The sequence below is a fragment of the Bufo gargarizans genome, chromosome 1 (assembly GCF_014858855.1).
Source record: "Bufo gargarizans isolate SCDJY-AF-19 chromosome 1, ASM1485885v1, whole genome shotgun sequence".
Lineage (NCBI taxonomy): Eukaryota > Metazoa > Chordata > Amphibia > Anura > Bufonidae > Bufo > Bufo gargarizans.
Window position 1 is genome coordinate 400,019,094 of NC_058080.1, and position 22,108 is coordinate 400,041,201.

The window sequence follows — 22,108 nt, forward strand, 5'->3', positions numbered from 1 at the left end:
ACATGACCAGTTTCTGTATATTGCAGACTGCTATTTGCGTTCCGCAGTACGGGCATAGAGCCCTTACGTTCATTGGCATGAGCCCTTAATAGAATTGAGAATGTAACCTGGTAAGAAAGGCACACAGATGAGCTGAAGTATTTTCATATTTGAACATCTGATCATAATTTTAGCTCCTTACTTGCTTTCTCCTTAGTTTCTGGGAATGCTTGGAAAAAAGATCAGCGCACATCACTTAAGGGGGAGGGATTTTCTTCAGCTTTTTTTTTTTTTTTTAAGGAAACCAGAAGTAGGAAAGCACAGTGTGGTTTCCGTCTGCTCCAAGCTGCCTTCCCATACCATAAAAAGATCATCTCTGACCTGCACAGAAGCAGTTTCTTCTCTACCTACAATCATCTAAGCAGATGGAAGTAAGTACTCTCATGTCCTACTGATTAGGTGCTATAGATGATTCTATCACTGTGTCATGTATACACGTAGACGAGGGATCAACGTCTAGCACGCCAGCTGTTCTAAAGCTATAAGTCCCAGAATCCTCTATTCACTTCTATAAGAACAGCTGTGCATGCCGGGACCTGTAGCTTCACAGCAACTGCCGTGTCAAAGGCTGCTAACCCGTCACGTAGACACGCAGATAAATGATAATGCACAGTTTGCTGTACTTTGAAAGATGTGTCAAACAACGTTTAGAAATCACTGATGAATGAAGGATGATAGAAATCCCATAAGATAAAATAAAATAAAAGAGATACAGTATAACACTGTATACTCGAGGAATGGTTAGCAATTTTGATAACGTGTCTTTACTATTATCTTAATACTTATTCGGCTGTTTGTCTCATGCTGTAAAGACAAACACATCATTTCCTCCACCTGCAGGTGGAACTGCATTTTATTGTCCTCTATTATCTTTTATTGATGTTAAACCAATAAAAAAAACTATTGAAACAGAAATCACCGATGAGCACTGTATTCCTTTCTAGCTATACGTTTATCTTCATGCAGGGCCAGGGTAAGCTATTTTGGTGCTATAGGCAGATAAGGAATATATCTCCCAACCAAAACTTTGAAATAATTATAAATGATAGTGCCTGGATCACTGGTAGAGAAGTGGTTAATATAAACTTCACTGGTGGTCTATGTAAGTTTAAAGGGGTTGTCTCATTTGAAACATTGGTGGCATGTCTCTAGGATATGCCACCAATGTAGGATAGGTGTGGGTCCCACCTCTGCAACCTGCACCTATCTCCAGAATGGGACACCCTAACCCTAAGTTCAGACCTGAGCGTTTTACAGCGCGTTCCTACGCGCTGTAAAACGCTCAACACAGAGAAACCAATGATTCCCTATGGGAATGGTTCTCACCTGGGCGTTTTACAGCGCGTACGATCGCACTGTAAAACGCCCGACGCTCAAACAAGTACAGGAGCTTTTTTTGGCGCGTTTGACGCGCGTTTGGGCCATAGACTCTTTGGACAACACTGCTGTCAATCACCCAAACGCGCGTCAAACGCGCGTTCACTATAAAAAAAAACGCGCATAAAAACGCGCGACAAAAACGCGCATAGAAACGCGCGTTTGAGAAACGCCTAGGTGTGAAACCAGGGTAAGTGTGCCACTGCCTTCCAGTGCTGGCTTGGCTCTCTCCAGTAGTCCCACAGAGGTAAATGGAGAGGTGGCCGTGCTTGCACGGTGTGCTCTCCATTCATTTCTATGGGACATCTGAAAATAGACAAGTGTGCACGGTCAGCTATTTTAGCACTCCCACAGGAATGATATGCCATTAAAGTCCCAGATGAGACAAACCCTTTAGGTGGTTAGTCTATGACCAGTATCTGGTGGTTTACACACCTCATCAGGTTCCAGGGCTCTTTTGTACTCCAATCATTGGTTCACAACTTTGCCATCAGGAGCTGAAAGTGCGATGATCCGGTCATATGGATTGGCAGTTTGAGTAGCCATATCAGGCTCTGAGATTTCAGGACTCCATTATAAACACTGATGTCAAAATATCCCAGAATAAATGCATACCTCAGGTTAGACCACAAAATACAGACCCCGTATAAAAATAGACCCCTCAATAAATACAGACTGCAAATCAGAGCTCAAAATAAATATTAATAACAAATAATAAATAAATAACATAATAAAAACAAATCTAATAATAAATATACAGACCCAAAATAGTTCTAGATTCTAGTCCAGATCCACGAACAGATACAGACCCCATAACAGATCCCTTAAATATATGAAGACCGTAGAACAGACCAAAATAAATATGCATAATACAAAAACTTCATATTTCAGACTGGACCAAAGAATACAAACTCCTAATAACAAAAGACCACAGACCAGAATCCCTAATAATTATCTTTATATTTGTTTTCCACAGCACTTTACAGCAAGTGGGTACATGTACAAACAAATAGCAGTAATTTAGTCAAACTATAAGAATGAGGGCCCTGCTTGCGATAGCTTGCAATCTCTGAGGAAATAGTAACATAATAATATAGTAACATAGTACATAAGGCCGAAAAAAGACATCTGTCCATCCAGTTCGGCCTGTTATCCTGCAAGTTGATCCAGAGGAAGGCAAAAAACCCTGTGAGGTAGAAGCCAATTTCCCCACTTTAGGGGAATAAAAAATTCCTTCCCGACTCCAATCAGGCAATCAGACTAACTCCCTGGATCAACGACCCCTCTCTAGTAGCTATAGCCTGTAATATTATTAAGCTCCAGAAATACATCCAGGCCCCTCTTGAACTCTTTTAGTGAACTCACCATCTCCTCAGGCAGAGAGTTCCTTAGTCTCACTGCTCTTACCGTAAAGAATCCTCTTCTATATTTGTGTACAAACCTTCTTTCCTCCAGACGCAGAGGATGTCCCCTCGTCACAGTCACCGTCCTGGGGATAAATAGCTGATGGGAGAGATCTCTGTACTGACCCCTGATATATTTATACATATTAATTAGATCTCCCCTCAGTCGTCTTTTTTCTAAAGTGAATAACCCTAATTTTGATAATCTTTCAGGATACTGTAGTTGCCCCATTCCAGTTATTACTTTAGTTACCCTCCTCTGAACCCTCTCCAGCTCTGCTATGTCTGCATTGTTTACAGGAGCCCAGAACTGTACACAGTACTCCATGTGTGGTCTGACTAGCGATTTGTAAAGTGGTAGGACTATGTTCTCATCATGGGCATCTATGCCCCTTTTGATGCAACCCATTATCTTATTGGCCTTGGCAGCAGCTGCCTGACACTGGTTTTTGCAGCTTAGTTTGCTGTTTATTAAAATTTCTAGATCCTTTTCCATGTCAGTGTTACTGAGTGTTTTATAATTTAGTATGTACGGGTGACTTGCATTATTCCTTCCCATGTGCATAACTTTACATTTGTCAGTGTTAAACCTCATCTGCCACTTATCTGCCCAAGCCTCCAATCTATCCAGATCGCTCTGTAGTAGTATACTGTCCTCATCAGTGTAAATTACTTTACACAGTTTAGTGTCATCTGCGAAAATTGATACTTTACTATGTAAGCCTTCTACAAGATCATTAATAAATATATTGAAGAGAATAGGGTCCAATACTGACCCCTGAGGTACCCTACTAGTGACAGTGACCCAATCTGAGTATGTACCATTAATAACCACCCTCTGTTTTCTATCCCTCAGCCAGTTACTTACCCACTTACAGACGTTTTCTCCCAGTCCGAGCATTCTCATTTTATATACTAACCTTTTATGTGGTACAGTGTCAAATGCTTTGGAGAAGTCCAGATATACGACATCCATTGATTCGCCGCTGTCAAGTCTAGAACTTACCTCCTCATAGAAACTGATTAAATTAGTCTGACATGACCGATCCCTCACGAAGCCATGCTGATATGGCGTTATTTGCTTATTTCCGTTGAGATGCTCTAAGATAGCATCTCTCAGAAAACCTACAAACTGTTTACCCACAACAGATGTTAAACTTACCGGCCTATAGTTTCCAGGCTCTGTTTTTGGACCCTTTTTGAATATTGGCACCACATTTACCATGCGCCAATCCTGTGGGACATTCCCTGTCAGTATAGAGTCCGCAAATATCAGAAATAAGGGTCTGGCTATGACATTACTTAATTCCCTTAGGATATGTGGGTGTATGCCATCCGGTCCTGGCAATTTGTCTATTTTAATCTTTTTAAGTCGCTGATGTACTTCTTCCTGGGTCAGACAGGACACTTTTAATGGGGAATTTATTTTTACATTCTGCATGTCATCTGACAATTTATTTTCCTCAGTGAATACATTGAAGAAAGAAATATTTAACAGCTTTGCTTTCTCCTCGTCGCTCTCTGCGACTCCCCCCTCATTACTCTTTAAAGGGCTGACACCTTTATATTTATACTTTTTAACATTTATATAATTGAAGAACATTTTAGGGTTAGTTTTACTCTCTTTGGCAATTAATCTCTCGGTCTCTAGTTTGGCCGCTTTTATTTGTTTTTTACATGTTCTATTTTTTTCTTTATAGTTTTTCAGTGCTTCCGTGCTACCCTCCTGTTTTAGTGATTGATATGCTTTCTTTTTGTCATTTATTTCTTTCTTTACAGTTCTGTTTATCCACATTGGTTTCTTTTTGTTCCTTAACCTTTTATTCCCATACGGTATGTACCTCTCACAATGAGATTTTAGGATGTTTTTAAAGATATCCCATTTTGTAGCTGTATTTTTATTTTTGAGGACCTTGTCCCAGTTAGTTAGGCCTATGGCCTCTCTTAGTTGGCTAAATTTAGCTTTTTGAAGCTTGGTATTTTTGTTTATCCCTGTAGAAACGCTCTTTTGAATGATAATTTGAAGGTTATTACTTTATGGTCACTAATTCCCAGGTGTCCACCAACCTGCACGTCTGTTGTTCTGTCAGGCCTATTGGTTAATACTAAGTCCAGTATGGCCATCCCTCTAGTCGGGTCCTGAACCAGTTGGGAGAGGTAATTGTCTTTGGTTATTGCCAAGAACCTGTTTCTTTTATGAGATATACAAGTTTCAGTTTCCCAGTCTATATCTGGGTAGTTGAAGTCCCCCTCATTATGATTTGCCGCCTTGTCAATCTCATTTAGTAGTAGATTTTCTGTGGACTCTGGTATATTAGGTGGTTTATAGTAAACTCCTATTAGTAATTTATTGTTGTTTTTAGCTCCATGTATCTCTACCAGGGGCGTACATAGAAATCATTGGGCCCTATAGCAAGAATCTTAATGGGGCCCCACTAACTCCGTCCACTGGCCCACCATAATAGTATACCAGTGCCACCATAGCCACCCTTACCTTATGAACTGTCAGAACCTCCTAATGCATACCTAGAACATAAAAAGCTTCGTTCACATCTGTGTTGGGTCCTCATTCGTGGATCAAGCCATAAATGCTAGACACAATTTTATAGCCTGGAAGATGGAAACCTGACAGATCTCATCATAGTCAGCGGGATCCGTCGGGTGTTGTCGTCCATGAAGTGCCAGATCCGGAACTGCAGTGATTTTCGTTGATTTGCTCCTATGACGGCAGAACAGCGAACGTCACCAGCACAGATGTGAACAAAGCCTAATACTCACCTCAGCTGCTGCAGAACATTATAATAGTGACAAGGGAACTACAAGTCTCATCATCACCAGATTATTATTGGAAATTAGGGAGCAACACAGGGAGAGGTGAAAGTGGAGAGAACTACAATTTCCAGCATGTTCAGGCTGTTATGATCAGATACAAGTAGATATTACACAGAGTATAAGGCCGGGTTCATATCACCATTTAGTTTTCAGTTCTTCTGATCCGTCAGATGGAACAGAAAAATAAAGAAAAAAAATGATCCTGTATTTCAAGCATCAGTTCTGCACATTTGGCATCCGTTTATGCCATATCTGTCGGAGATCCGTTATTTTAAACAGAAAAAAGTCCTGCATGCAAAACGGAAAACTAAACTGTGATGAGAATCCAGCCTAAGAAAAGAGAACTACAACTCTCAGCATGTCCAGATTATAGGACATCATCTAGTTGTACCAGGCAAGAGCTTTAAAAAGAAATAACTATAACCCCTAGTATGGCCAGACTTATTATGGGGCATCAGTATACATTTAAAAGAGGGGGTATAGGAGGAGGGAACTACAACTCCCAGCATTACCAGCCTGTACTAGGGCATACGTTTAAATTACATTGAGAAACATATAATACGACAAAACTACAACTCCCAGCTTTTCTAGGATGTTATGGGTTATCCCAGAACACCACTAACCTCTTCTCCAGGCACCACACAGAAGCTCCGCCCCCTCACAGTGATATGCCACAGGTCTTTCACCAGTCCTCTGCACTGGTCACATGATGATGACATCACCAAAGGTCCTTTAGACTTCTGCTGCTCTGCTATTTATTGGCTTCCTGCACTGGTCACATGGTTGATGACATCACCAAAGGTCCTTTAGATTTCTGCTGCTCTGCTATTCATTGGCTTCCTGCACTGGTCACATGGTTGATGACATCACCAAAGGTCCTTCTCCACCTCTTACTTTCTCAGGTAGCCATACAAGTGTAATTAGTGGGCGGGGCCTATCCTCCACTGCGGGCCCCCTTCTCCCAGGGGCCCCATAGCAGCTGCGTGGTCTGCCTCTATTGGAGGTACGCCACTGATCTCTACCCACAGTGACTCCACATGTTCATGTCCCTCACTTATATCTTCACGGAGTGTGGGCTTTAGACAAGACTTTACATAAAGGCAAACCCCTCCCCCTCTCCGGTTTTGACGATCCTTTCTAAACAGACTGAAACCTTGTACATTAACTGCCCAGTCATAGCTATCATCCAGCCATGTCTCAGTTATTCCCACTATGTCCTAGTTCTCCTCACACATCACTAATTCCAGCTTCCCAGTTTTATTAGTCAGGCTTCTGGCATTAGTATACATACATTTGAGAGGTTTATGTATATTTTTTACCCTACACCTATTCCTTCTGAACTGTTCTAGTCCCTCCTTCCATTCCTCCCCTAGTCCCACTACCTTGCCCCCGGTCTCTATCTGCACTATCTTCCCCTCCTATAGTGTAATTTCCCTCCCCCTAGTTTAAACACTCCTCCAACCTTCTAGCCATCTTTCTCCCCAGCACAGCTGCCCCCTTCCCATTGAGGTGCAGCCCATCCCTATGATAGAGCCTGTAGCCAATAGAGAAGTCGGCCCAGTTCTCCAGGAACCCAAACCCCTCTTTCCTACACCAGTTCTTGAGCCACTTGTTAATCTCCCTAATCTCGCACTACCTTTCTTGTGTGGCTCGTGGTACAGGTAGTATTTCGGAAAATACTACCTTTGAGGTCCTTGCCCTAAGCTTTTCACCTAAATCCCTGAAATCATTTTTAAGGACTCTCTCCACCTACCTCTAACTTTGTCATTGGTTCCGATATGGACCATGACCGCTGGATCTTCTCCAGCCCCTCCCAGTAATCTGTCAACCCCATCCGCGATGTGTCGAACTGTAGCACCAGGAAGACAGCACACTGTTCGGCGATCACGGTCTTTGTGACAGATTTCCCTATCTGTTCCCCTAATAATGGAGTCTCCCACTACCAGCACCTGTCTGGCCTGCCCTGCTCTCCTGGTCCCCTGCTTACTGGAGCTGACATTCCCCTGACTGGCAGAGGAAGTGTCTGGCTGCGGCAGTGCCATCCCTGGACTGACATCCCCCTCATCTGCCAAACGTGCAAACTTGTTGGGGTGTGTCAGATCAGGGCTAGCCTCCCTGGCACTCTTCCCTCTACCCCGCTTTCTAACTGTTACCCAGCTAGCTACCTCACTTTCCTCAGCCTCCTCTCTGTCACCCTCCCTCTCATCTACTCATAAGGTGGCACAAAAGTGTGGTAAGGGTTTGTATGTGTCTTAAAGGACATGGCAGAATTAAATGTTATCCCCAGACAGCGGACGTGTGAGACTGGAAAAAGCATAATGTTGTTCACTGTAATGGATAGGTCTAGTAGGGAGTGTGGGTAGCTGAGTGACATGGTGGAAAGATAATGAATTCTGTTTTCTCCATAATTGAGATTTAAGAAGCGGCAGGTGAATAATGAAGATATAAATGATAGACATGATGGGATTCTGGATAGAATGGGCTGGGCCAGAGAGGTAGATATAAGTGTCATCAGCATAGAGGTGTTATTGGAAGCCATGGTACTGTGTGAGCTGTTCCAGGCGGAATGTATAAATGGAGAAAATCCTTGAGGGACACTAACAGAGAGGGGTGTGATGAGGAGGTGGTGTATGGATAGGAAACGCTGAAGGTTCTGTTGATGATGTATGAAGAGATTCAGGAGAGGACCAGGTCTCTGATGCTGAAGGATGAGCGGGTTTGCAACAGGAGTGGTCGACTGTTTCAAAAGCAGAGGATAGGTCAAGAAGTGCACAGTAATGAAATTTAGCTTTGGCAGCTAGCAGATCATTGGGAACTTTGGTTATGGTGGTTTAAGTGGAGTAATTGGGATGCAAGTCGGATTGTTCCTCTACTTCAGATGGAAGTAGTGACATGCTGGAGGATGGGTCCAGGAAAGGCTTCCTGAGTATGGGTGGGATGGTCTCACATTCAAAAGGAAGATGCCAGTGGTTAATGATAGATTGAAGAGGTGGGTTGGGATAACTATAGCGCAATGCATAAAGTGAAATCTGTTGCATACCTGCAACAAAATCATCAGAATTTCCACTGCAGAAATCTAACAAGTTGTGCACTGGTGTTTCCAACAGACGACCAGCACAGATTTTTAGCCAATCTTGGAGATTTGGGGAGTACAGATAGTAGACAATGTTCCATTATGCAATGAATAACATTGATTTACAATATGTGTTTTCTTCAAGGACACAAACAGCCAAGACTGCAGAGATGAATAGGATGTCCATTGTTCCAGTAGTTGCAGGAGCTCAGATTGCCAGCTCATTCTATGACACTGCACTGCTTATGGTGGTAAGGAATCATTATAACAAATCAATTAACAGCCAAGAATCTCCTTCCAACTCTAGTAACGATGACATGTTACAGAAGGCCATTTCAAACTTCTACATTATTTATAATGTCATCATGGGATTAACGCCTCTTCTGTCTGCCTATATCATAGCAAAAATTGGAGACAAGACCAGCAGGAAGGTCACAATATGCGTGCCATTACTTGGATACCTCATATCAAGAATGTTTTTACTGTTTATCATCATCTGGGATTGGCCAGTGGAAGTGATGTTTGGCTCCGCAGCACTGAATGGTTTAACTGGTTGGTTCACAACTTATTGGGCTGGTGTGGCAGCTTGGACTTCCTTATGCTCTTCTGAAACGAGACGATCTCTACAACTTATTCACATTGAACTGGTGTACGGACTGGCAGGATTTGTAGGCAGCTTGGCTTCAGGACATTTATTTGTTATCTTACATATAACAAGCCATCAGGGAACTATCCTTATGATTTGTAGCATGGGTTGCTATGCACTTTGTGTTATATACTGCATTTTTATTCTGAGAACCCCAGAAGAACATGATAATACAGAGTCCACCAGACTTTTAAAAGAATCTAGAAATACAATACAAGGGAATGAAATTAAAGATTCAGCTATTGAATCGACATCCAATCTTATCCTTACTTCAATGTTTGTCAGTACTATCCTGTTTAATGTGGCTTTTACAGCAACTGATGACGTAGCCAATGTGTTTGTACTAAAGAAGCCTCTGAATTGGGGTCCAGTAGATGTTGGCTACGGCAATGCTGCATTCTACATGACCTACATCACCAGCTTTCTAGGGGTTTTTATTTTCTCCCGATTTACAGGTGATCTGGGAATGATTGCTATTGGAATCCTTTCATTTAGTTCTGGACTCCTGATAATGGGCTTTGTGCGCTCAACCTATATGTATTATATTGGTAAGTATATATTACTGAATCAGTAGAATAATAATATGTAGCTGTTCACTCATAAACCATATTAATATGATGACCTGCATGGGAATACTCAAACTGGTACTGATCAAATTTAACCTGATATTTAGCATTTTTCTAGAAAGACTTTACTTACTGTACATGCCAATAGACAACCCTTTACATGTATACAGTTGCAAGAAAAAGTATGTGAACCCTTTGGAATGTTATGGATTTCTGCACAAATTGGTCATAAAATGTGATCTGATCTTCATCTAAGTCACAACAATAGACAATCACAGTCTGCTTAAACTAATAACACACAAAGAATTAAATGTTACCATGTTTTTATTGAACTCACCATGTAAATATTCACAGTGCAGACTAATGACATCTTCAAGAGCTAATTGGATTGAGGTGTTAGCCAACTGAAGTCCAATCAATGAGATGAGATTGGAGTGTTGGTTACAGCTGCCCTGCCCTAGAAAAAACACACACCAGTTCTGAGTTTGCTTTTCACACAAAGCATTGTCTGATGTGAATGATGCCTTGCACAAAAGAGCTCTCAGAAGACCTTTGATTAAGAATTGTTGACTTGCATAAAGCTGGAAAGGGTTATAAAAGTATCTCCAAAAGCCTTGGTGTTCATCAGTCCACGGTAAGACAAATTTTCTATAAATGGAGAAAGTTCAGCACTGCTGCTACTCTCCCTAGGAGTGGCCGTCCTGTAAAGATGACTGCAAGAGCACAGCACAGACTGCTCAATGAGGTGAAGAAAAATCCTAAAGTGTCATTTAAAGACTTACAAAAGTCTCTGGCATATGCTAACATCCCTGTTAGCGAATCTACGATACGTAAAACAAAAACATTGCTGCACGTTTACAGTTTGCACAAGAGCACCTGGATGTTCCACAGCAGTATTGACAAAATATTCTGTGGACAGATGAAACCAAAGTTGAGTTGTTTGGAAGAAATACACAACACTATGTGTGGAGAAAAAGAGGCACAGCACACGCACACCAACATAAAAACCTCATCCCAACTGTGAAGTATGGTGTTGGGGGCATCATGGCTTGGGGCTGCTTTGCTACATCAGGGCCTGGACGGATTGCTATCATCTAAGGAAAAATTAATTCCCAAGTTTATCAAGACATTTTGCAGGAGAACTTAAGGCCATCTGTCCACCAGCTGAAGCTTAACAGATGATGGGTGTTGCAACAGGACAACAACCCAAAGCATAGAAGTAAATCAACAACTGAATGGCTTAAACAGAAGAAAATACGCCTTCTGGAGTGGCCCAGTCAGAGTCCTGACCTCAACCCGATTGAGATGCTGTGGCATGACCTCAAGAAAGCGATTCATACCAGACATCCCAAGAATATTGCTGAACTGAAACAGTTCTGTAAAGAGGAATGGTCAAGAATTACTCCTGGTTGAAGTTATTGCTGCCAAAGGAGATTCAACCAGTTATTAAATCAAAGGGTTCACATACTTTTTCCACCTTCACTGTGAATGTTTACAAGGTGTGTTCAATAAAAACATGGTAACATTGAATTCTTTGTGTGTTATTAGTTTAAGCAGACTGTGATTGTCTATTGTTGTGACTCAGATGAAGATCAGATCACATTTTATGACCAATTTGTGCAGAAATCCATATCATTACAAAGGGTTCACATACTTTTTCTTGCAACTGTATATGATCCCTTTTATCTACAGTAAATATAGTTTGAATAGCTTTTAATGCAATGCTGTAATATAATGCTCTGTACTTAGCTACCTCTGGCAGTCCCATAGACAAGGAGTGTCAGGACGCATGCCCGACCGGACCCTTCATCAGATGAGGGTAATCGTACCCCTGTTCGCTGGATCATGGGGGTCTTAGTAGTTAGACCCCCACGATCAGTTAGTTATTCGCTATTCCGTGGATAGAGGATAACGGAAAAACTTAATGCATGTTGACACATTATAGCCTGCACTTTCCTTCTGAAATACTTTTTGTATACCTTTATTTTAAACATATTTTTCAGCTCGAGTGGTGATGATTTTTTCTTTAATCCCAACACCAACCATCAGATCAGTTATATCTAAGCATATTCAAGGATCCTCATATGGTAAGATGTCACAATTCTAAACATAAACTAAAAATAAGAAACTGATGGTTACAATCGAGCAGATACTGACAGTATGTCTGGACCCATGGTGCACTCTACAATGATTTTGTTTTCCCTTTGGATATTGTATTATTTGTATTTAGCACTTTCCCTTTTATTATGCAGAGCTGTTCACAGAGATTATAGTTTACACTAAAATTTGAGGACAGTCATGTCCCACAGAAGTATACCTCCCGGCTCCCTGTACACTGTTGCAACCATATCTTCCTGGTTTTTTTTTCTATATTAGCTTGCTCCGTTTTGCAGGTATCAGTACTTTTGTTTTGGCAGCTAGTAGCGATGAATTATCAGGTGGGAGGTCCCCAGTGTCAATGGTTGAGCACTGTAGATCACCATTTCTTTATATTTGCCTCTTTTTTTTTTTTACAGTGTAAAACTTAACTTTTATTCACTATTATCTAAAAGAAGAAACAGGGAAATTTGCTTAAAACTTCTAGCTGAGATGTGCTGCATAGTTGATACTGTTTGATAAGCTCTAACAGCCTCAGATCAGACCCCCATCAGACCTCAGATCAGACCCCCCATCAGACATCAGACATTAAAAAAAATAAACTTACCTAGCCTGCAGATCCAGGGCTCACCACTGCCTGGTCTTCTTGATGCTGTGCACAGTCAGGACACAGTGCAGAGCGGGGAACGGAAGAAGACCAGATAGGGTGAGTACAGCCAACTCAGTGGTGTCCTGCTCCCTGTGCCCCCTGCATACTAATGCTTCCATAATGGCAGCGGTCATTAGCATTTACGCTATAAGATGTACTGCCATTTTTCCCACACTCTAGATCACTCTGTGTGTAAAGAATTTATAGAATATGAGTTTTACTTTTTGACTTGAATTACTGAAATAAACTTTTCGAAAGATTAAACGGATTCCTCAGACAGATGTCATACAGTGGCTTCCGTTAACATAGGGTTCCATTGTATAAAAAGCATGTATAAAATCCATTAATGTGTACTTTTTTTTGGTGTGTGTGCTGCACTCTGCAGGATGGAAAAACATAGTGGACTAAAAACGTGATATAAACAGCCCATTAGATCTTCTAATATGTTTTTGTAGGCAAAGTATTTGCTGTACTACAGTTGGCGATAGAAATTGTAGCAGTGAGTTCATCTGCAGGATTCAACAAGCTTTATCAAGCCACCTTAGATTGGTTCAGCGGATTCTGTTTCATCCTGTTTGGTGCCTTGGCATTCATCAGCATTATTCCAATTAGGTATGTAGATGTCATACAATCATACATAACTCTGTATACCGCAATTATACCTACTTTGTAAGGGTATACACTCAATTGTACTTGTTAGATTGTATTTGTGACTATAACAGAAATAGGCATACAATATAGTTTTGTGTCATAGCTATAAAGAGAACCTGCCTGCACTTTTCACATGTCTTCTATAGTACTTGTATTCCAGATAAAAAATAAAATAAATTTAGCTTCTTTAGAAGAACTGTCTTCAGTCTATTGTAAATCCTTCTAGAAATATCTGAATAACTACCTACTCGGTTCCACTATTCCTGTCCCTGGTCAAAGGGCTGGTGACCCAGGGTGTGTGGCAGAGTATCCCTGTCTCAGTGTCTTCTTCTGGTCACTAGTGTGGTCTGTAGAGTCTCTCCTACTAAGTAATGGTCCATATGTTCAGAGAAGTAGGGGTTATGCACACGACCATATGTTCAGAGAAGTAGGGCTCATGCACACGACCATATGTACGGATCAGCTAATAATATGGATGACATCCGTGTGCATTCTGTATCTTCCGGAACTGAACAACTGGCCCCTAATAGAACAGTACTATCCTTGTCCGTAATGTGGACAATAATAGGACATGTTCTATTTTTTAGCGTAACGGACATACAGAAAAAGAATGCACACGGAGTAACTTCAGTTTTTTTGTGGACCCATTGAAATGAATGTCTCCACATACGGTCCGCAAAAAACGGAACGGACATGGAAAGCAAATACGCTCATGTGCATGAGCCCTTATACTGTTTCTGTCACGACCATGTTTATGGCCGTGACTCCTTGGGAGCCGTATACAGTTGCCCGCGGTTTTTGGGTTGTTGTGTCAACCGCAGCTGGAGGCATTTTGTTGTTGGCCTCAAGTGCGGATGCCGCGGACAACAGCTATGTGTGCGGTTCCCTTGGAGTTGTGTGCGTGTTTGTATGCACTTTCGTATGTCTGTGTGCACTCTGTGTTATGTGTGGTGTGCACTTACATCTTCCCCTCACTGTGGTTGCCCGTGGCAACGTTTGGTCGTTGTGTGTACATGTGGTGGCAGTGTCCCGGCCTTCGGGCTGACTCCCAGGACATGAGTGTCACCCATGTCGTTGCCTGCGGCAACAGCCACAGTGTGTTCGTTGTTTGGACACTTCCCCTTTAAGTTGTGTTTTCCCTTCCCTGGTGCTGGAAGGGTTAACTCCCTTCCCAGTGTGTGCTTGGTTTGGACACTTCCCCTTTTAGTTGTGTTTTCCCTTCTGTGGTATTGGAAGGGTTAACTCCCTTTCTGTGTGTGTGAGTCACGGGGTGTGTCTGACCGTTGGGTGTGGCCTCTTGGCCCTATAAAGCCTCAGTTGTAGGCAGTAGCCAGAGAGGGTGCTTCAGCTATGCTGGCTGGAGACATCCTCCTGGTTACTTACCAACTGCCAGTGGGGGCCATCCTTCTGGTCAAAGCAAAAAATAATGTTGTTTGGTGTTTGGAAGATGTTTGTCTTTATGCTTCTTTATTGCAGCTTATGGATCTGGGTTCCTGTGCGTGGATGTGTGGTTGCTGGGTTCATCTCAGGTTGTGTGGACATCAGCTTGCCAGCACAGGGATCCAGTCAGCAAGGCTGTGGCAGGTAGGTGGAACTAGTACTGTTCACCTGCCATATCCGTAAGTCTGTTGGTGTTCCCCTTTTCCCTGCAGCTTGGCCAGTGAGACTCCTGTTCCTCCGTATCCAGAAGGAACAGGCCGTCTTACCCTGACTCCTAGTCCAGGGACCGGTCGGAGGGTGAGTTAGGGATCCGAGGTTCCTGAGCATGGGTCCTCCTACCTTAAAGGTCGGCCCATGCAGCTAGGAGTTAGGGTCAGGTTAGGGACACAATAGGAGGTGACCTGCTCCCTAATCCAGTTGTCCTTGTCGAGCAGCGACCATCTTCCGGCATCGCACGGCTGAGGGTTTTCCCCATCCTCAGCCGTGACAGTTTCTAACTGAGCTAAAACCTTCTAGTGGGAGTAGTGGAGGGAAGAAGCACAGCCTAAAAGAAACAATGCTGCAATTTAAGCCTGACATAGACTCAATACAAGTCAATGGGGACGACTTAGGGCTCTTTCACACTTGCGTTCTTTGGTTCCGGCATAGAGTTCCGTCGTCGGGGCTCTATGCCGGAAGAATCCTGATCAGGATTATCCCAATGCATTCTGAATGGAGAGAAATCCGTTCAGCATGCATCAGGATGTCTTCAGTTCAGGACCGGAACGTTTTTTGGCCGGAGAAAATACCCCAGCATGCTGCGCTTTTTGCTCCGGCCAAAAATCCTGAACACTTGCCGCAAGGCCGGATCCGGAATTAATGCCCATTGAAAGGCATTAATCCGGATCCGTCCTTAAGCTAAACGTCGTTTCAGCGCATTGCCAGATCCGACGTTTAGCTTTTTCTGAATGGTTACCATGGCTGCCAGGACGCTAAAGTCCTGGCAGCCATGGTAAAGTGTAGTGGGGAGCAGTATACTTACCGTCCGTGCGGCTCCCAGGGCGCTCCAGATTGACGACAGGGCGCCCCACGCGCATGGATGACGTGATTGCATGGACACGTCATCCATGCGCATGGGGCGCTCTGACGTCATTCTGGAGCGCCCCGGGAGCCGCACGGACGGTAAGTATACTGCTCCCCCGCTCCCCACTACTTTTATGGCAACCAGGACGTTAATAGCGTCCTGGCTGCCATAGTAACACTGAACGCATTTTGAAGACGGATCCGTCTTCAAATGCTTTCAGTTCACTTGCGTTTTTCCGGATCCGGTGTGTAATTCCGGCAAATGGAGTACACGACGGATCCGGACAACGCAAGTGTGAAAGAGGCCTAAGCAGTTTTCAGACATAATCAACAGTCTAGACAGAGCTTAATCAGACAGTCAAAAGGTCACAGTGTCTGTTTTTCCCTACAAAACTTAGGCTACTTTCACACTAGCGGCAGGACGGATCCGACAGGCTGTTCACCCTGTCGGATCCGTCCTGCCGCTATTTCGCCACGTCGCTGGACTGCCGCTCCGTCCCCATTGACTATAAGTACTGCATATCCGACTTTTTAGTCTGGTTGCCTCTCGCTGTGCACTGCCGTAGCTCCACCCCTTCCCTATAATAGTCAGAGGGGACGGAGCGGCAGTCCGGCGGCACGGCAAAATAGCGGCAGGGCGGATCCGACAGGGTGAACAGCCTGACGGATCCGTCCTGCCGCTAGTAGCCTAAGCTTTACATGTTCCCTTATAGTAACTATAGAAATCTAGAAATCTATAATTGCATAGGTAGAAAGTCCCAAAGTCTCTTAGTATTAGCTGACCATGTATTACCCTTTCCACAGTGCAGTGCAATATATTACAGTAAATGTATAAAATGCAGTTCAACAATATACAACAGAATAAGTGTACAGAACAGCATAAATCCTAGTGAAAGTTTATACTTCAAAGTGCAGTAAACTAGGGAGTTGCAGGATTTGCATAGTAGCAATAGGAGCAAAATGTCCACAAACATTCAAGTACCCTTGCTCCAGTGCACTACATATCATTGATAGCTGAGAAGTCGAAGCATTGGTTATACACCAAAGCCTTGGCTTGATTGGGTTTTCCAGTACAAAAACATAAAAATGTAAAAAAATGAAATGTTGTTATACTGACGACACCGATCACCTGCTGCTGCTTTTCCGATGGTGACTGGGTCCCGCTGCACTCTACTTCCTGCTCCTGTCTTGACCACAGGAAATGTCTGTCAATGCCACTCAATCACTGCTTCAATGATGACCTGCCTCTGCCAAGTGATTGACTGAGCAGCACTCACAGCTATTTCCTGCTGATTTGAGACATCAGCAGGAAGTGGAGCACAGTAGGGACTCAGCACATTCAGAAATGCAGTGGCAGGGGATCAGCAAGGTTAGTATAATCTAGTTCAGGGGTAGGCAACCTCTGGCACACCAGCTGTTGTGAAACTACAACTCCCAGCATGCATATTTGCTCTGCTCTTCTAAGAACTCTCATAGAAATGAATGGCGCATGCTGGGAATTGTAGTTTCACAACAGCTGGAGTGTCGAAGGTTGCAGATCCCTGATCTAGTTTATTTTACTGAACCATTTGACGGCCATCCCATTTTTTTGTTTTGTGTTGGAAAAGCAATTTAAGCCAAGGCTCTGGTGCATAACTAATGCTTGGGCACATCGCTGTAAATGATACCACATGCTGCTCTATTGAATATTATGATACTGTGTGCCATTTAAATAGATTTTAAATCTGGCATTGGGCATTATGTGTCATTACTTCTATGTGCTAACCACATATAGTGCTGTTTTTATAGGAGCCTGAGGATGTCCCCAGGCACAAGGGAAATGTTTTTTTTTTATGAATACCCCTGTTAGGTCTGCAGATGCACATGTCTCCTGCCAGTAAAATATGTTACCGTGAATTATGAGGAAATTTTACATTAAAGGGTAATTAAAGTTAAATCAAGTGTGCACTTAAAACTCAGATCTCCGTACACTGCTGACAGCTCAGTACGGAGTACATATTGTATGAATGGGCAGCAACGCAGTGAGTACGGGCAGGAGTGCACATTGCTGCTCCTGCCCGTGCCCCCGGATGATTACTATGTGACAGATTCCCAGCGGACGCTCATTCTGTTCAAATTGTATGCTCTTTATTCAGGATAAATGTACAAGTATAAGGACGCGTTTCGGCCCATCCAGCCTTCATCAGCTAGCATTATAAACTAATTTACAATATTAAATACAACTTCCCTCCCATGTGCGATGACGTCAGACGCCCACAATCGGGCAGGACTCTCGATATTTCAACCAGACGTAAAAAAAAATGAACCAAACCGTCAAAAAAACGAACCAAGCCAAATAGATAAACATGACTAACATATTTACCACAAGATACAAAATTACAAATGCACAAATATAGATATCGCTAACATGCAGTGAATCATCGCAGATTTGCTGTCTGTAAAATAAATAAAGTAAATATCACAGTAATCTAGAAAATATAACCTTATGTCAAATGGGCAATCTCATATTCGCTATTCAATAATCTGGGATGTAATGTTCCCAGGGTGTGAATCCAATAAGCTTCTCTACGCAGTAATTGGATTTTAATATCACCACCTCTTCTCTGTCTTTTGACTTGCTCCAGCACTTGAAACCTGAGCTGGGAGATGGAGTGATGGGAATTGTGAAAGTGGGCTGGCAAAGGTAGTAATAAGGTGCCAGTGCGTATATTGGACGTATGCTTGCAAATCCGATCTCTCACTGGTTGTATGGTTTCACCAGTATAGCACAAGCCACAAGGACATTTAACCAAATAAATCACATTCGTAGATTCGCAGGTAAAAAAGCCTTTGATTTTAAAGGCCCTACCTGTGTGCGTGGATGATGAAAAAATTCTCCCTTAATTATATGCAAGCACTGCGCACAATGCAAACAAGAAAAGGTACCGTTTCTCTAGCTACCTATTGTCCTCTGACGAGGAGTCACTTTCATGGTGCCTGTATCGGCATGGACTAGCTGGTCACAGTAACTTGTATTCCGTTTGTTACAAATCAGTGGGGGATTTTTGAATTCCATTATCTGCGGGTATGATTTATGTAGTAGTGGCCAGTGTTTGCGAACAATTTGGTCAAACTGTTTATTGAAAAAATTAAATTTGTGTGTAAAGGCTATACGTGAATCCAGCACATACTTTCCGAAGAAGGCCACGAGGGACTCGAGTGGCCCCGCCACACGCAAAAAACATCATCTATGTATCTCTTCAATAGTAGGGCATTCTCCCGATAATGTAAATTGTCACATACATAGGTTTCTTCAAATGATAACATAAAAGCATTTGCGTAGTGTGGGGCCACATTCGAGCCCATCATGGTCCCACGTCTCTGTAAATAAAAAACATCTCCAAACAGAAAATAGTTTTCAAATAATACCAAATGTAATAATTTCAACAGAAATTCCTGCTGTCATAATTTCAACAAAAATACCTGCTGTCTGTCTGTGAATTCACTGGAATGCATCAATCGCGATACTGCCCCTACACCCCCCAGATGATTACTAACTCCTGGCATAATACATGGGTACCCTGTACCCATGTACTATGCCAGGAATAGCTGAGCAGAGTGGGCTCCTGCTTCTACCTGCTCCTCCAAGCTAAGAGAACTGCATGTCAGCTCTTGTTTATAATTTATTAATTATTATAAAAGTTTAGTTACTCTTTAAGGCTAATTTCACATTTATATTATATTATTTCCACTCTTCTGCTCCGTTATAGCAGCCGAAGAACTCAAGTAAAGGAAGTACTATAATGGAATCTGTTAATTTTCAATTCTGGAGAGTTTTCTTAGCAGAGAAATAAGTCCTGCATGCAAGTCTTTTCTCTCTGCTATTTTAGAAAGACTCTGTGACGGAAAACCCAAATGGAGCTTCCGATGCAGATGTGAATGTAGCATAATGCATAATGTGCTATTTTATCTGGAATAGAATTTATAATGGAGCCTCCAATACAGATGTGAAACTAGCCTTACATGTAACCAATGAAGAGTCCAGTTTAATGATTACAAGCAGAGATCCTGAAAATTGTAAGGAATTGTTATTCTTTTTGTCTCACTTTTCCAGTATTGTGGCCTACTATGAATGGTCAAGAAGAGTTCAACAGAATATTGTAGCGGTGTCAGACCCACAATAGGGTTTCTGATGAATGCCGAAACATTTTATCATCGTGCAGAACAACAGCCTAAAGACTATGCACAACAAGAGGCATACGGTCATCAACTAGACATTAAAGGGACACTTGGAATGGGGTATTTTTAAAACGCAATATTCATTGAAATCTATTTTTTTAGAATTCTTGGCTATTTTTCTTTTTCATTTCCCCTCTACCATGTCATTAAGAAATAAAAACAATATGTGGGGTGGGTGTAAGGTGATGTTGGTGTTGTCTTGGTTGTTATGTTTTATAAAATGTTTAACTATCTGATTTAAAGAAGACCTGTTACCACAAATGGAAATATTTAGTAAAATTTTAATTTATACATTTATATCTTTGCTTTTTCCACCTCCTATGAGTACCTATTTGTATAAGAGGGAGGGGTTATCAGTGATTGATAGTGATAAAGATTCTTTGAATCAGCTAAGAAAGCTCCCATATACTCCAGCTCTCAGAAAACACCTTATCCCCACCAAAGCACGGAGGTTCCATCTTACCCAAGAGAACATGCCTCCTTGCTACATCATATATGCTTTTCTGCTGTTAGTGAAGACGCCATTACAAGATGGCCCCTATAGTTAGATATTTACATAGTTCACAAACCAGAGTTAGTAAAGCAATGCACACTCGGCAGATGCCAAGTGTTATATCTTTTCCTATTTTCCTATTTCGGCCAATGTAACAATGCCACGAGCCTCAGGGGGAATGCCTCTCTGATGTCTATATAAACTGCTGTACTTCCTGTAATAAATGAGAATTTGCTTTGACCCCAATGTGTGTGTCACAGTTATTTTCTTCTGTGCACGTAAAACCCTCGGGTTACTATTAATCTGGAGTACTAGAGCAAACATAAGCAGCCCCAATTGAGGGCATCTTTAAAGGGGTTGTCCAGGTTCAGAGCTGAACCCGGACATACCCTTATTTTCACCCCGGCAGCCCCCCTGAGCCTAGCATCGGAGCATCTCATGCTCCGATGCGCTCCAGTGCCCTGCGCTAGATCGCGCAGGGCACAGGCTCTTGTGTTTTCAATAACACACTGCCGGGCGGTAACTCCCGCCCAGCAGTGTGTTCGGTGACGTCACCGGCTCTGAGGGGCGGGCTTTAGCTCTGCCCTAGCCGTTTTACTGGCTAGGGCAGAGCCAAATCCCGCCCATCAGTGCCGGTGACGTCACCGGGGTTCCTGTCAGCCCCATAGAGAGCCCGGTACGTCACTGGAACTCAGAAAAATGCCTTTGCCCTGTGCAATTTAGCGCAGGGCAAAGGAGAGCATCGGAGCATGAACTGCTCCGATGCTCATGTGAGGGGGGCTGCCTGGGTGAAAATGGAGGGATGTCCGGGTTCAGCTCTGAACCTGGACAACCCCTTTAACAATAGCATTGTGCATAAAGAGATATCTGTCAATCACTGATACCTCCTCCCTGTACCGATAGCTCTTCATAGGAATTAGAAAAAGCAGAGATATAAATGTATAACTTACAGGTTTTACTGAATTTTTTCCTACAAAAGTGGTGACAGATCTTCTTTAAAAAAAGTGCTTTTCTCCTCTTAATCACTTCCCGATATCCTCCGTACATGTACAGTGCTGCAGGCAGGACATTCCCACAAAGCGCCATAAAATGGTCACTTCATCTGACATGGTGACCGGGTTAAGATGGCTAACACCACAACAAACACATAATGCACTCCTATGTAACACCACAGATAAAACAGTGATGACTCTAGGAGTACAGATAATGTAACAGATGTTACCTGCAGTCCTATATAACACCACAGAATACAGGGTATTTTTTTTGTTATTCGCATTGGTTCTTGTCCTTTAATTATAATTTTACCTTTACTTATTAGCATTCCAATGCTGTTGTATCGTTTTAATGATATTCCTTGTAAGGCAGTGAGTTAGGGATAGTCCATATTCATGAACAATTATCCCAGAGACATAATTATCTCAGAAACATCCCTTAAGAGGAGGGGTTTAAAAGGTATAAACTTGCATATATCTAAAACAAAGGCTTAAGCTCCTTTGAAACATCCATAAGGAGGGATGTCAGAAGATTCCCTCTATTGTATTCCACAATGACTGAGTGTTGGC

The 22,108-nt window shown here is 42.5% G+C and overlaps 1 protein-coding gene across 1 annotated transcript; it reads left to right on the plus strand.

The window, feature by feature from the left end:
* The first annotated feature begins 303 nt into the window (after positions 1–303).
* LOC122931847 (thymic stromal cotransporter protein-like) lies at positions 304–20,877 on the plus strand. Its single transcript, XM_044285899.1, has 5 exons — positions 304–410; positions 8,870–9,918; positions 11,940–12,023; positions 13,138–13,294; positions 19,929–20,877. Exons 2-5 carry the CDS (start codon positions 8,895–8,897, stop codon positions 19,996–19,998), a joined length of 1,335 nt encoding a protein of 444 aa, XP_044141834.1. The 5' UTR covers positions 304–410; positions 8,870–8,894; the 3' UTR covers positions 19,999–20,877.
* The last annotated feature ends 1,231 nt before the right edge of the window (positions 20,878–22,108 follow it).